The following is a 15581-nucleotide window of genomic DNA, read 5'->3' on the forward strand; positions in this document are numbered from 1 at the left end:
ATGGAAAGAGAGAAAGAGAGAAAGAAAATTCCTGTAGTACAGTTGGCTAGAAGTAAGGACCTTCTGCAAGGGTTAGAGAGCAATGTAGGGTTATAAATAACCCCTTTAGATTCTTACTAAGTCTTTGGCTTTGTTTGCTTTCTGTTGAAGTTTGAAGGGTTTTTATTTCTATTTTCTATGTGATAAAACATGTCTTTAATGTAAAAATTGTGTTTCGGAGCTTACTCTAGAGAAAACAGATGAGCATATACACCTCAGAGGTTTGGCTGATTTGGAGTTCGAGCACAACCTGCTTAAAAAGTTAACGTTGGTTAATGATGGTCTGATCTTTAGTATGTCTCAGTGGAAACAGCTGCATTTCTAAGAGTGCACATAATTAACCTTTGTTGAAATGTTCTCAAGATAAGCACATTCCTTAGTTTGAGTGTCTAAAGCAGCTTTGTGAGCCAGAAGGTATAGGGGAATATTATAGGAATTGTTCAGTGATGCTTTGTCTGTGTTTATGTGAGTGTACAAGATCATAAAAGAATGAGAATGCATATAGCATGGTATTGTTACTATAATAATCACACTTGTGTTTGTCAAACAGTATGGTATAATTAGTTTGGGTCTGTTACCCGCTATTTCTTCTCAGACTTTACTCTTGATGAGAGTTGTAAGTCAATAATGTAAACACTGGTTCTGGACCATGAGGGCTGGATTGTGCATTGGAGCATTGGACTGTGATCCAAAGGGTCTTTCAGAGCTTAGAACAAAGAAAACCCCTTCCAAATAGTAAATATGTTGTATACAGGATAATGAATGCTTGGACAATAGGATGAAGTAGTGGTTAGTTCTGTAGAAAGTCATGTAACTTAATGTTTTGGCCTTAATTTGCTCAGTGATACCGACTTTTCTATCTGTTGCAGAGTATAATTTTGTGTTGCCCGAGTGCCCTTGTGTGGCATTATTCCTTGACTGATAGCAGGATAAAGACTGGCTCTCCTTTGGACCACCTGCCTATAGCCCCGTCCAACTTGCCCATGCCAGGGGGGAATTCAGCCTTTACACAGCAGGTAAGCAGCCTTCAGAAAAGGGAGCTCTTGTGGTTTGGGATAACAGCTGTTAGCTCTTTCAGAATTTTCTTTTCATGTTGTGTGATAAGCAGATCTGGAGGTGCTGTCTCACTCCCAAGGAATTAAGTGCTCTCATTCTGCTATAAGCCAGACAGTCATGTCCTTGGAAGATGGGCAAAGTCTAACCTTAAGTAGAATTGCTGTCAATGTCTCTGTTTTCTAATAATTTTGTTCACAGGACTTCTAAGGCATCCTTTTGTATGTTTACACAAGTCTATTGTTTCTAGGTTCGGGCAAAGCTGCGTGAAATTGAGCAGCAGATTAAGGAACGTGGCCAGGCTGTGGAGGTTCGCTGGTCATTTGACAAGTGCCAAGAAACCACAGCAGGTAACTTGCTGTAGGCTAAAGTTTCTCTCCCCCTGATCCATGTGCTACTCTGATAAAATCCCTGTCTGGCTATTCTTTTTCATTTTTTCCTATTTACTACTGTTCATATTTACTGTCAGCAGTAAGACATGGCTCTTTTTCTTTCCAGTGCAAAATCTTATAAGGATCCATTTCTCCAGTTATAGAGGGAGTTTCTGTTACTGGAAGCTGGAAATATGTACCAGGGAACTATACTCTTGTCTATGTGCCATGCTCTGATGCTTTCCCCTAAGATCTGCTGTTTGCCACAGTGAAAGTCAGGATATTAAGATGGGTGGACCCTTGCCTGACTGGTACAGATTTCCTTGGGCAATGAGCCCAAGCAATGAGCTCACAGAAACTTCTCATAGAATCATAGATAGTTTGGGTTGGAAGGGACCTTAAAAATGAAGTAGTCTCAATTTCCCTGCTATAGGCAGGGACACCTTCCCCTAGATCTGGTTGCTGAGGGCCTATCCAGCCTGGCCTTGAACACTTCCAGGAATGGAGCATCCACAATTTCTCTGGGCAACCTGTCCCACTGCTTCACCATGTTCAGAGGGGAGAATTTCTTCCTAACATCCAGTCTCAGTCTATCCTCTTTCAATATTAAGCCATTCCCCTTTATCCTGCCCTTGTAAAAAGTTTCTCTCAAGCTTTCTTGTAAGCCCCCTTTAGTGTGAAAGGCAACAGTTAGGTCATCACCTTAGAGCCTTTTCTTCAGGCTGAGCAATCCCAACTCTTCCAGCCTTTCCTCCTAGGAGAGGCATTGCATCCCTCTAATCAACTTGATGGCCTCCTCTGGACTCACTCCAACAGGTCCATGTCCTTCCTGTGCTGGGGACCCCAGAGCTGGAGGCAGCACTGCAGGTGGGGTCTCTCCAGGGTGGAGCAGAGGAGCAGAATCCCCTCCCTCCCCTGCTGCCCACAGGGCTTTTGCTGCAGCCCAGGACACACTTGGCTTTCTGGGCTGTGAGCTCATGTTGCCAGCTCGTGTCCAGCCTCTCCTCCACCAGCACCCCCAAGTCCTTCTCTGCAGGGCTGCTCTCCAGCTGTTCATCCCCCATCCTGGATTGGTACTGGGGTTGCCCTGCCCCAGGTGCAGCACCTTGTACTTGGCCTTGTTGAACCTTGTGGGATTCCCATGGGCCACTGCTCAAGCTTGTCCAGCTCCCTCTGGATGTCATCCATCCTTCAGGAGTATCAACCAAACCACTCAGCTTGGTGTCATCTACAGACTTGCTGAGGGTGCACTTGATCTTTGTCTATGTCACCACTCATCACTGATGTCCTTTGGGACTCTGAGCCTTTGACCACTACCCTCTGGTTGTGACTGTCCAACCAGTTTCTCATACACTGAACAGTCCAGTGTGCCTGGTGCTGTGTAGGCCCTCCCATTGCCAGAAAACCTCAATATTTTTGCAGTGACACCAGCCATGGAGCCATGTGTTAATAGACTGGGCCCATCTGTTTCTTCCAATGTCATTGCCTGTAACTGGAAGGATAGAAGAGAAAGTAACCTGTGTTCCAGAATCCCTTGCTAATGGTCGGTCCCAAGGTCCAGAAGTCCCTTTTGATTATCTTTGGACTACACTTGCAACTTCATCTCCTCCTGTGTGGGAGACTAGGAACTGGTACAGTCTGAGGGCTGTACCAGGCTAGGAAGTTTCATGATTTCAATGTCCATAACTTGGGCCCCAGGAATGCATCAGACTTTACCCTTAGAGAAGGGTGCATCTGGCGTTTGGATAAAGGGCCCAAACGCTCTGTTCCTCTTAGAAGAGAATCACCTACAGCTACAACCCATCTTTTTTTTCCTTGTGGAACTGGTCTTGATATGAGGTGTAGGCCTTTCTAACCTTGGCTGACCTTGACAACACATCTAGTGTTGCTCTAGAGTCTGTTGTACCAGGTGCCAAATACACATTTCTCTTCTCTGTTCTCTTCTAGGTTTCACTATTGGCCGTGTCTTGCATACCTTAGAAGTTCTGGACAGTCACAGCTTTGAAAGATCTGACTTCAGCAACTCTTTGGATTCCTTGTATAACAGGATATTTGGGCTGGGTCCGACCAAAGACAGTCATGAGGTGCTCTGGACTTTGCTGGGCCCTGGTCTTGGATGTGGCTGTGTTCTTGTTTATATCCCACTTGTTACTGTCCTGTGTCTGCAGAGACATGTCTCTTTGGCCAAGAGACATGATCTCCATTGAAAACGATTTCATGCAGCCCTGTTAGGGAAATACTAAAATGAGAAGGGGGATTCTGTGCTCTAGAAAGTCCAACAAATACGTGTAAGCTTGAGAGAATTCACTGATGAAAGATATCAGTCTGCATACCAGATTGGTGCTAAGGACTTGTTGTGTCAGTACTAGCCTGGTCATATTTTGGGCTGGCTGCTTATTCTTGGGAGCTCACAGTTCAGGTTCCTCTTAGCCTGGGAGGTGATGTATTTATGATGTGTAGGGCCACAGTGCATCCACTGCTGCATTGGTTCCTGGCAGTGAGCTGCAGGACTGGCTGTTTGTATACTTCGCATGAGGGTGTTGAGAAGTTGTGTTGTACTTAGTGCTGTGATTAGCACTCTATAGATGTGCTGCTGGAAGAGAGATGATTTTCTGGAGCAGAGTCAGTCTGGAGATTTGTCAGGGGCTGTGGAACTCATGTTGCAAAATGGAGTCAACGCAGGAGGGCTCTAGCTTGACATCTGTCCTCCCTGTTAGGAGGAGGGGAACGTAGTAGTCTTCAGGCTCTGTTCCATGGGGAGCAGACCCACTGTTATATCTGCTTCCCTTTTCTGCTTGGCTCAGGTTCTCACTGCAGTGCTTATATCCCCCCAGATCTCCCCAGACGATGATGCAGTGGTGGCCTTGCTGTGTGAATGGGCTGTCAGCTACAAACGGTCTGGGCGCCACAGGGCCATGGTCGTGGCCAAACTCCTGGAAAAGCGTCAAGCAGAGATCGAGGCTGAGGTAGGTCCTTATTCCTGGAAGGCTGGGAGCACTAAAGGAGAGCAGAGGTTACCTAATTCAGATTACACCGACAGGCAAAGGCTGATCAGCACAGTGCCTCTTGTCACTGGTGCTGCTAATTATGGCATTTGCTCCATCTGACCCAATGTAGGTCATAAATGAGCCTGTGGGATGGTGCCTATCCCATTTCTTGGATACATTTGAGGACAGCTGATTGCAGTGCGGAAGCGCTGACATACTTGGAGACTGTGAAGTAGCTTACAGAAACCTGTGTAGTGGCTTGTTTATAAGAGCAAGATAAAAAAAGAAGTCTTCAAGAGAATTTTTCTGAGATTTACGGATAGGAAGTTTCTCCTCTGTGTCAGCAGTTGGTACTTTTTCTGTTTCTGCAGAGGTGTGGGGATTCTGAAGTCGTGGATGAGAAGGGCTCCATCTCCTCAGGCTCTCTCTCAGCAGCCAGCGCTCCTGTCTTTCAGGATGTCCTTATGCAATTCCTTGACACTCAAGCTCCTATGCTAAGTATGTAAATAAGAACTTGTGGTCTCCCAGTTTTCAGATTTCCCTCTCTTGCGAACTTGCAGTTCTCTTGTGTGTAGATACTGGTCTAAATTCTCTGTCTGGCTTCATTGCAATTCAGAGCTTACCTTGGAGAGGAAGGAAAAGCAGCTTGTAGGGCCAGATGACAGATTATGTAGAGGCACTTCTGTTAACAGAGCATTGACCAAGGATAGATGAGTTTAGCTTAATCAGGAATTGCTTCAGGCTGAGAACTAGAGGGAGGTTTTTAACTGATTACAGAGCTCTGGGTCTCAGTGGAAGTTCTGCAAACAGATTAAGGGTGATAGGGTAACAGGTCTGAATGATGCAGGCAGCTGTTTATACACCCAGGAATAGCACTTCCAGGCTAAAGTCCAGTGCCTCTAGGCTGTGACACTGGAGAGCTTTTGACTTAATTGCTAATTTTTGAAACTGGACTTTCTGCTTTTAGTCCCTCCTGTAATCTCAGAACTGTGTGTCAGTCACTGTGTTGACATGTCAAGAAATGCGTTCTCTTGCCCTAGGTTAGGTGGCTGGTGTTGCTTACAGTGGTGCAGAACTGCTCTGATAGCCCTGACTGTCTGTGTTGTCCTTTCAGCTGATCCAGGGAAGGAAAATGAGAAGGTGGAGTTCTTTAATCTGGTGCTGCTGTTCTGTGAGCTAATCCGACATGATGTCTTCTCCCACAACATCTACATGTGCACGCTCATCTCCCGGGGTGATCTTGCCATGGATTCTCATGGGCCTCGCCCTCCCTCACCCTTTGATGACCCTGCTGAGGAACATGACAGGAAGGAGACAGAGGGAAGCAGTGGCATCAAGCTGGAGGTGAGAGCATGAGCACCATGGCCCTCCTGTACATCTCTGTGTTGTGCTTGCCTGTTTTTACTAGCTTTGCAGCCTCCTTGCTATTACCTGCTGGAGGATGTACCCCGGTTTCCTGCTCTTCCTTCCCCCAACCTTTCCTTAGCATTTCAATTTAAGGTTGTGTTCTAAGTGACTGGAAAGGACCTGCAGATTGCAGAAGGGTAGATAGGAAAATCTTGCATGGCTTGAAACAGCAGCATATAATGAGGTGCTGTGTGAGGCCTGTCCGTGATATTTGAGGTGTATCAGGCTCCAGCTTGCCAGGTACTATGGGTGTGGTGGCATATTGCTGTCGCTGTCCAACATGGACATCAATGCTCTAGTCAACAAACATTTTCTTGTTCCCTGATGCATCACTGAGATGTAAAGCTGCTCTGTCTGTTCCCAGGACACAGGTCTTTCAGAGCCCATGGACATTGACCACAACCCCAGCATGCTCTTTGATGACATGGAAAAGACAGACTTTTCGGTACGTTCCAGCATCTCCTACCTGTTACTCAGTAAGTAGGGTCAGGGTGTTGTAGGGAGCCCAGGAGCAGCATGTGCCTTGCTTTTGTGTATCTGCTGGAAGTGGCTGGGTTGTAAGGCAGTTGACACTGTAAAAGGCCCTTATAACCTATTTATGTAGGTTGGTGTTCATTCAGAGTAGAGTGAGTCCCAGTCATTCCTGGGACCTCTTGTGCTCTGGCTACTGCCAGCCCAGTGTTTGGGCAGGGTAGGAAGTGGGCTGCTTGGAAGTGGATGGGAAATGGATGACCATGATGGCACCAGATTGGGAGTGACCAGTTGGAGAGGTTTTCTTGGTCCTGGGAGAAGACACTAGTCTGCTTTCATCCTACTGTGTGGCCTTCAGTACTTCTTCAGGTTTACCGTTCTTCATATCTGTGGCCATAGCTCATGGTAGCAGAACACTTTGAAGCACTTAGTAGTAAAATTAATTTGTGGTGCTTGAAAAATGCCTGAGTACCTACATCTATCCAGCCATTTCTGACCTTTCAAGGTACATGTCAGGCAAGTGTGATGCAAAGCTATATGCTTTCCCAGGATCCTCACTCCTTCTGTGGAAGAGGTTGTTTCCAAAAATCTAAGCCATGAATTTATTACTCCTACTGTGTTATTTCCTTTTGTGTTTAACTTAATATACAACACGGACCAGAAGCAAAAGTAGGAATAGTCTCCTAGCACATTACCTTGATTATTGCGTTAAGAACTGGCTGTTTTTCCAACCCTTCCTGTTCCTGCTCCTTTTTAAGCCTGAGCAGATGTACATTCCTTCAGCAATCTTTACTGTTGCATGACCATGTTCCCTAACTACATTTTCTTGTTCTTATGTCTCCCCAGATGTTTTCTCCACCAATGCATTGTGAATCTAAAGCCAGCCCTTCCCCTGAAAAGCCAGATCCTGAAAAGGAAGCAAAGACGCTGCTGAAGGATAAGTCTGTGGAAGGAATGCTAGCATCCCTGTATGACCAGCCTCGGCACATCCAGTATGCAACACACTTCCCTATTCCTCAGGTACGAGACTTGCTCCTAACTGCTCCCCTGTTGCTTGCCTTGTGCACTGGTCATGAGGCTGCTGTCTCTCCCTGCTGTGGCTGAGTAAGGAGCAGTCCTGCTTTTCTGAATGGCTCCTTGCTTACTCCCAGCAAAGCTTCTGAGATGAAGGTTTTATTTTTCTTTCAGAGATCCAGATGTGAAGCAAGATTAAAGCATTCAGCCTTGTAGTTGCTAATGCAGTTGTCTCTTTTGGTTCCCCAGGAGGAGTCATGCAGTCATGAGTGTAACCAAAGGCTGGTAGTTCTTTTTGGGGTTGGAAAACAACGGGATGATGCTCGGCATACAATCAAGAAAATAACTAAAGACATTCTAAAAGTCTTAAACAGAAAGAGCACTGCAGAGACAGGTTAGTAGAGCTTGAGACACTCCTTTCTGAAGTTAGAGTATCTTTCCAGTTGGCTGACTCCCTTGTCTGGAGTCTCACAGTGAAAGGATTTTACACAATCTACAGTGTCTGGTAAGAGGTACTAGAGAATGAGTCTGGAGTGGTGGTCTGTTTTCAAACAAACCAGCAAGTAAGACAGTTGGTTTCCTGCTGGCAATGTCTGTTTAATTAACTTGTCTTCAGAAGAGAATTGAGTCATACAAGGCTGAGAGTGAGACCCTGGCCAAAACTTTGGCTTTTCAGATTTTATTTTATTTATTCTTGCATTTAGATCCTTGCACAAGAAGCAGAAAATACTTTGCCAATGCATGTTTGACAAAGACTTCGCTGAATATACACTGTTACACTTCAGGCACATGCTAAATGCATAGGATAGGAAATTTGGATAGCTGGGTCAAAATCAGCGGAAAGCCTCTGATGTCCCACAGCTGAGAATCCGGCTACAATTTTTCTTTCTTTGTCTGACGCCTGAAAGGCAGCTTAAAATGTGGTAGAAAGATGATGCTTTAAGAGGTGGAGTACTCTGACAAAGAAACTTCTGTGGCTGAGCATCTCCAGTCCAGAATGCCTGTTCTCATCAGGGAATAGGTATATCTCTAAATCAAAACAGAAGGATATTCCAAGTAGTACTTTCATTTGGGATAAACTAGATGTCAGCCCTGCTGTCATTCTTAGGTTAGGAATTCCTTAATGTTTGGGGGTTTTTTTCAATTTAAGATAGTCCTTATCAACTTAAGGTCTAGGACTCAGGCCTTTTGCCTATGCTTCATGACAGGGGCTGATCTTGCTGGGGAACTGTCAGAAGCTGATGGCTGATGTTTAATCAAGCCTAATACTGTTTTCTGATATTTTCAACTTTGGTAGGTGGGGAGGAAGGCCAGAAGAGGAAAAAAAGCAAGCCAGAAGCCTTCCCAACAGCTGAAGATATCTTTGCAAAGTTCCAGCACCTTTCTCACTTTGATCAGCACCAAGTCACATCTCAGGTATGAAAATTTCAAAACTGCTGTCCTTCTTGGGCCCTGACTGTATCTCTTTGTGTTACTGAGAGCAGCTTCCTGGACAGAAAAAAGGAGGTGAGCCTGCTGAGGGACTTCTGAAAGGGGAGATAGACTGTGTGTTATCTTGCACTTGCAGGTATCTCGTAATGTCTTGGAGCAGATCACCAGCTTTGCTTTGGGAATGTCATACCACCTGCCTCTGGTACAGCACGTGCAGTTCATATTTGACTTGATGGAATATTCACTCAATATCAGTGGTCTTATCGACTTCGCCATCCAGGTAAGGGCAGTGTGCTCTGGTGCTTCCTGGGGAGGGATTTGTCCACCTGAGAGGCAGCAGATCTGTGCTGTGATAGTTGGCCTGCTCTGGTCATCACTGGTGACCCTCTGACCTGTGTCATGAAGGTGGTCAGATTATATGGTCATTGTGATGCTTCTGGGCTGCAGCTGTTAGGAATAGGTTGTGTGTGGCAGATAGTCTTGCATGTTCTGTTCTCAGGATTATTCTTCCAAAGGATTTGGGCTTGTCTCCAAAGGACTTGCATTGCATATCTGTCCCTGGTTGCAGCAGGGCCTTGTTCTAAATGAGAAGGGGGTTGTCTGTCCCTGGCACCTTGCCTAACTTGCTCCCCTGGAAAGATCCTTGGCACATGGCAGCTCAAGCTGCCTTCTGGATCCTGCTAAAATCCTGTTGCTGTTTCTTCAGCCTGTACCAGGTGTCTCTTGAAGCCTAGCCTGGAAAGGATATCAGAGTGAGATTTATGCAGGATAGAACTACCAAACAAGCTGCTTGATACTGCCTGTCCCAGTCACCCTCTGATACCAAGCCCTGACAGCCCCTTGTACTGCCTGAGACATTGTGCCAACTGTTCTGGGGTACATCCCTAAGCAGAAAGTGCCTGGCAGTGCCTTTCCTGGCAGGTCCTATAGGCTGTGGGTTTGGTGTGCCTCCTCCCTTTCTGACCATACCTTACCCCTGTGGCTGTTGAAGGGTTTTTCTGTCATTGGGTGCAGTTGCTGAATGAACTGAGCGTGGTGGAGGCAGAACTGCTGTTGAAATCCTCCGACCTTGTTGGCAGCTATACCACCAGCTTGTGCCTGTGCATCGTGGCTGTGCTGCGGCACTACCACTCCTGCCTTATCCTGAACCAGGACCAGATGGCTCAGGTCTTCGAAGGGTAAGGGCATCTCCCTCTCACAGGGTGTAAGGAAGCAGTGTGTGTTCTGGGGGTTCATAAGGGGAAGGGACATCTATATCCTACCCAAAAGGCAGCTACTCAGGGTTCAGCTCACTTCTTTTGTCTCTCTGCAGTCTGTGTGGGGTGGTGCCGCTCAGATGGCTCCTCAGCAGAGCGCTGTATCCTGGCCTATCTCTACGACCTGTATACCTCCTGCAGTCACCTCAAAAGTAAATTTGGGGAGCTATTTAGGTGAGTCTGATGCAGCTGAGATGCAATGGGTACTGCTCACTGTAGCACCTTGACTTAAACTTTGCTTTTGATCTTGTTTGATGGGATTGCTCAAGAGCCTCTCAGTGATTCAGTGGATAATCTTGACTCTTAAATTATCATCTTTTGGTAAATTACCTCAGTAGTCCTCTGTACCTCCACAGGTCTGTACCTACCCCACTCCTGGAGGATAGATGTAGATAGTTTTGTTCCTGCTAAACTGATGACTGAGCAGTTCATCTTAAAGGTGGTTCTCTGCTCCCTAATACTCCTTGAGCTGTTTCTGAACCTGCTCTGCTTGGTTCTGGGTTTGTTCCTGTGCTACTTTGCACTCCTTTTTCTGCTCCTGTTGGCTGTTTGGGTTCTGCTGTGCTGATGTTGCCCCCAGGTTCTGTCCCATGGGATTAGTTTATGCTGCGACCTTCTTATCTTGGGAACTGTCCCTCCACTAGCTTCCATAGCCACCCAGAGATGGAGTCCACATATTTCCCAGGCTTTGTGCTTACCTGATCCTGTGAAGGGGTAATTCTCCTGACAGCCCCGTTTTGCAGTACAATGCTTCACTTTGTCTTCTCTCTCAGCCCCTGCTCCCTATTAGTGTTTCCAGTGCAGGTGTGTTGTGGGACCATCTGAGCCTTGGTGTTACCCCCCAGTGAGGGGCTGTGAGAATGGCTTTTGTCTTGATATCAGCTGGCCAAACTCCCAGCTACAGAGAGCATTGGAAGTCTCTCTCTGGACTGAATTGAGAGCAGGAGGGATTGCTGTTGTCATAGTTTGTCATAGTGGAGTTCTTTGAAGGAGTTGTCATACATACAGAAATGAGAAACCTGATACTAGTCTTAACTGAATTCCCAAAAGCTGCTCAGCAAAACTTTAAAGTAAGTGGCCACAGATAAAAGGGAATAATCCCTAGCAGGCAAACAGTAAGTTAGAGATTGAAACAAGGAGTTCCAAAGCACTCTGCTAATTCTTGTGCTGTTTTATGCCTTAGAAGTGTGAGTGGTGATATCAAAACTTTTCATATAGCTGTTACTTAGCATATAATAGAAGTTGGCTGCAGGTTTTTGTAGTAATTGGTCACCATTGATGGTGACCAGGTGATAAACAGACAGATGAAATTCAGTGTTGTTAAACACAGAAAAATGCACATAGGATTGTCTTTGTTCCTTTCTAAATTCTATGTGGTGGTGGATATATTCTACTGGTTGAATAAAGGATCTTTGAGCTGTAACAGATACATAATTGAAAATGTCATTATAGGGTACAGTAGCAGTCAGAAAGCAAATTAAATATTAAATATTGTTTGGAAACTAATGGAGAACAGAACAAACAGCATCATTAGACCCCTGTTTATGTCATGGTACAACTGTGCCTTGTGGTTTGGGGCAGCAAACTCCAAAAAGCATGTAATGGATTTAGGCCCAAAGGAGGGTGAGTGGATAAATTACTAGAGGTTTGGAATTACTTACGAGGAGCTGAATCTCCTCCCCATAGAAGAGGAGTACTGATAGAAATTTTGTAAAGTTCTGGTTGATGTGGAAATAAACTGAATGTTTAACATGTCTTAGAATGCAAGCACAGAAAGGAATAAATAGAAAAAACCAAATGTCTTTATTGGTACACAGTGATCTTGAGTTTCAACATGTTCTTGCCCAGAGAGGGTTTGTCTTTGCTCACCAGAGTTCAGTGACCACTTAGGGTTTTGTATTCCTAATCTCTTTTCTGTCCTGTTTAGTGACTTCTGCTCCAAGGTGAAGAACACAATCTATTGCAATGTTGAGCCATCTGACTCCAACATGCTGTGGGAACCAGAGTTCATGATTGACACTATTGAAAATCCATCTGCACATAACTTTACGTACACCAACCTGGGCAAGAGCCTCAATGAGAACCCAGCCAACCGCTACAGTTTCGTCTGTAATGCACTAATGCACGTGTGTGTGGGACACCACGATCCAGACAGGTGAGAGACAGAGCTTTCATGGTTCTACTGAGAAAGTAAATTCTTTAGGTGAGGGTAAGGAAGCCAGTAGCCGTATCTTGGCTGTCTTGGGGTATGAAGAAGGAAGAGCCAAGGCTGGGGTCCCTTAGAAAATCGCTGACCTGATGGCATGCATGAGTAGCAAAGCTGACCCTCTGCTTTTTTCATTATTTATTTAACAGGGTGAACGACATTGCTATCCTGTGTGCTGAGCTAACTGGCTACTGCAAGTCTCTAAGTGCCGAGTGGCTGGGTGTGCTCAAAGCTTTGTGCTGTTCCTCCAATAATGGGACCTGTGGCTTCAATGATCTCCTCTGCAATGTTGATGCAAGTGCAAACATTCAAAAGGGGAAAAGGAATTGAAGCAGGAGTGGAGGGATCCCTTGGGGGAAGGCAAAAGTGAACAAGGGATGGAGGCTTTGTCTTCTGAGGGCAGGGAAAAGGCTTTGAACACCAGGGGCTGCCGCTGGTGTTTGTTGCAGCCTGGGCAGACCATGGACGTTGAACAGGGGTTATGGGCCCTTCTGCCCCCCAGCTCGTAGGAATTGCTGACAGAGGGAATGAGGTAGAGGCTGTTTGGATCACTGGCTGATCTCCTCTCTTTCAGGTCAGTGACTTATCTTTCCATGATTCCTTGGCCACCTTTGTTGCCATTCTCATTGCCCGGCAGTGCTTGCTGCTGGAGGACCTGATTCGCTGTGCTGCTATCCCCTCACTCCTCAATGCTGGTAAGTGCATCCCTGCACAAACCTGTCTGACTCAGTTCTGACCCAAAGGCCCGTGCTTAATGGGTACTTGGTGAACCCCATAGCTGTGAAACATGCCTCCAATACTTCTTTTATACTTAATAACTGAATATGATGCTTTAGAGAAATTCTGGCCTTTTGATTTCTGCCAAAAACTGGTTGTGCTAAGGTTTTTCACTGCCCTGCTCTCTCGAGTTTATGTGCAAGCTGAAATAAGCATGGAGAGGTGTTACCAGCCTCACTGTGTGACCACTGTATTCAGCTCTGAACTCCAGCAGTATGCCTCCCACTGATAATACTGTTCAGCTTAGCGTTTTGGCTAGAGCAGCCAGCTGGGCTTACAGCACCTGTGCCACTGCCTTACTCTGCCACCAGCCTTCCTATCTCTGCTCTGGGGATTACAACATCCAGACTCTTGACAGGTTGAAGTTGGAAAGATGGAGCAAGCAGAATGCAGTGAATGTCACTGGGGATAATACTGATGGATTTGCTCGCTTGCATGTTAATTGCTGCACATGCTCCATATTTGTAAATACAATAAGGCTGCTGCAGCTTCTTGGTTGGCTGCTCCAGGGCAGTGCACTGTGAATAGCTTTTGGATTGAGAGTCAGCTGTCCTGGTGCTTAAGAAATCTCAGTTGTCTGTTTTCTTTACATAGCCTGCAGTGAACAGGACTCAGAACCAGGAGCACGTCTGACCTGCCGGATTTTACTCCATCTGTTTAAGACTCCACAGCTGAACCCATGCCAGCAAGACGGCAGTAAGTGAATGAACCTAGAGCTTTTCTTTATTGTGAAAGTACTGAGGCTCCTGCACCTCAAGAAGAGAGATACAAGACCTTTTGGATAGAGATCATAACCTGCTTGCTTTGAATAAAGCAGGCAAAGCCTGATGCACTGCTTTCTTCATAGGACAAAGAACAGTATCCTTCCATTTATGTCACTCCATGGTAGCTAGGCATTGGGGAGAAGGTTCTTGGAGGCAGGAAACCAGCCAGTGGAGGTGGCCTTGCTGTCACTAAACCATTAGAGTAATGATCACTTCTTCTTTTATGTCTTGAGCTTTGTATAGCCTCTTAACTTGGTGCCAGAAGCTGCTGTTTTACAGCACTCCTTTTCTGTGTGATGATGGAAACATTCCAGGAAGCTCTGTTCTTGGCTTCTCACCAGTATCCTGATAGCTCAGATTTCTAAATCCAGTCTGTATTCTAGGTCTAGGGTACTGTTGGAGCTTGGAGTTCATGACACAAGCTCTGCACCCCATTTGGATTTCATGGTTCAGTTGTCACAACGTGATTGACATTATGCTTCTTGAAACTTAATTAAATGGACGCCATGTTAGAGTTAGGAAAGGAACTGGCCTCGGGATTCTCTGAGCTGAATTTTATGGTACTTGCTGGCACATAATTCAGGCAGCTCTGGAGCCCGTGCCTTTCTCTCTTACTGAGTATTGCCTTTCCCCTTTGTCCTCTTTGCAGACAAACCCACTGTGGGAATTCGCTCTTCCTGTGACCGTCACTTACTGGCAGCTTCCCAGAATCGCATTGTGGATGGAGCAGTCTTTGCAGTGCTGAAGGCTGTCTTTGTTCTGGGTGTGTACCTGTGTTAGCCTGAGCCCATAAGCATGTTTTTCATGGGAGTGGGAGAAAGGCACTATATTGTATGTGTTGGCTGTACAGAAGGCCAGAGGAGATGTGTTCTGGTGAATATGCGGCTTGTGTGTAGCTGTAAACATTCTTTGAGTCTCTTTTCTGCAGAGAGATTACTGATCCCAGGGAGAGCTTACAGAATCTCAAGAAGTTTTTTGAGTCAGGCTTTGTGGTTAGAGTTGTTGATTATGTGACACTTGTGCTTTCCTTTTAGGAGATGCAGAACTGAAAGGTTCTGGCTTTTCCCACCCTGGAGGTGTTGATGATCTCATGGATGATGAGCTGGGCACCAGGAAGGCTGGTGGTCGGGTAGTAACTGTAGAAACAGCTAGCTTGGATATTTATGCCAAATACGTACTGAGGAGTATATGTCAACAGGTGAGTCTGTCCCATCTTTAAGTTTGTCCTTATCCCTTCTGCAGACATATATATCCCATATGCCTTTCTTCAGGTTGGGTTTGGCAGATATTTCTTTGAAAGATCAGTGAAGAACCTGCAGTGTTTCTGTCATGTGACAGTACAGAGGATTGCTCACTGTTAGCAAAACACAGAGACAAGCAGTACTCAATAATTAGGTGTTGCAGTATGCAGGGACTGCCTTCCCTTTGCTTTGGCAGTAGTGCAGGGCTCCTGTCCAAGGAGGGGGAGTGCTGGGAGTGGTATCCTGAGATGTGTGCTGAAGGCAGAGAAGATCAGCACGATAAAGACAGTTTATTGAAATGATAAATGGTGTCTTTCAGAATGCAGCTTAAGTGTTTCTTGCAGCTAAGGCTGTTAATGTATCCCTGGGCTTTGCATTGCTCTGTTTAGTTAATTAAAACAATGACAACAAAAGCCTTTTGCTTAGCCTAATCTGACAGCACTGGTATTTCTTTTCCTTTGAGGAAAGTTGACACTGACCTGGCTAACAAGGTTGCAGAGTGGAGTGGATGTAACCATGCTGTATGAAAATGGATGTTGAAGGGTATCCTTAGCCTTGGTTATA

At 45.7% G+C, this 15581-nt stretch overlaps 1 protein-coding gene across 1 annotated transcript in view; it reads left to right on the forward strand.

Annotated features, from left to right (window-relative positions):
* Window positions 1–15581, forward strand: part of MED12 (mediator complex subunit 12) — a 37336-nt gene that overhangs the window by 7508 nt on the left and 14247 nt on the right. The window contains 20 exon segments of the mRNA XM_017737487.1: window positions 909–1055; window positions 1343–1442; window positions 3411–3547; window positions 4298–4429; window positions 4822–4948; window positions 5565–5794; window positions 6222–6302; window positions 7175–7348; window positions 7592–7736; window positions 8640–8758; window positions 8910–9053; window positions 9788–9951; window positions 10086–10103; window positions 10105–10203; window positions 11957–12184; window positions 12385–12529; window positions 12810–12930; window positions 13607–13708; window positions 14426–14539; window positions 14811–14974. Coding sequence (XP_017592976.1) covers window positions 909–1055; window positions 1343–1442; window positions 3411–3547; window positions 4298–4429; window positions 4822–4948; window positions 5565–5794; window positions 6222–6302; window positions 7175–7348; window positions 7592–7736; window positions 8640–8758; window positions 8910–9053; window positions 9788–9951; window positions 10086–10103; window positions 10105–10203; window positions 11957–12184; window positions 12385–12529; window positions 12810–12930; window positions 13607–13708; window positions 14426–14539; window positions 14811–14974 — 2691 coding nt within the window.

Source organism: Corvus brachyrhynchos, unplaced genomic scaffold, assembly GCF_000691975.1.
Source record: "Corvus brachyrhynchos isolate BGI_N302 unplaced genomic scaffold, ASM69197v1 scaffold346, whole genome shotgun sequence".
NCBI classification, from domain to species: domain Eukaryota; kingdom Metazoa; phylum Chordata; class Aves; order Passeriformes; family Corvidae; genus Corvus; species Corvus brachyrhynchos.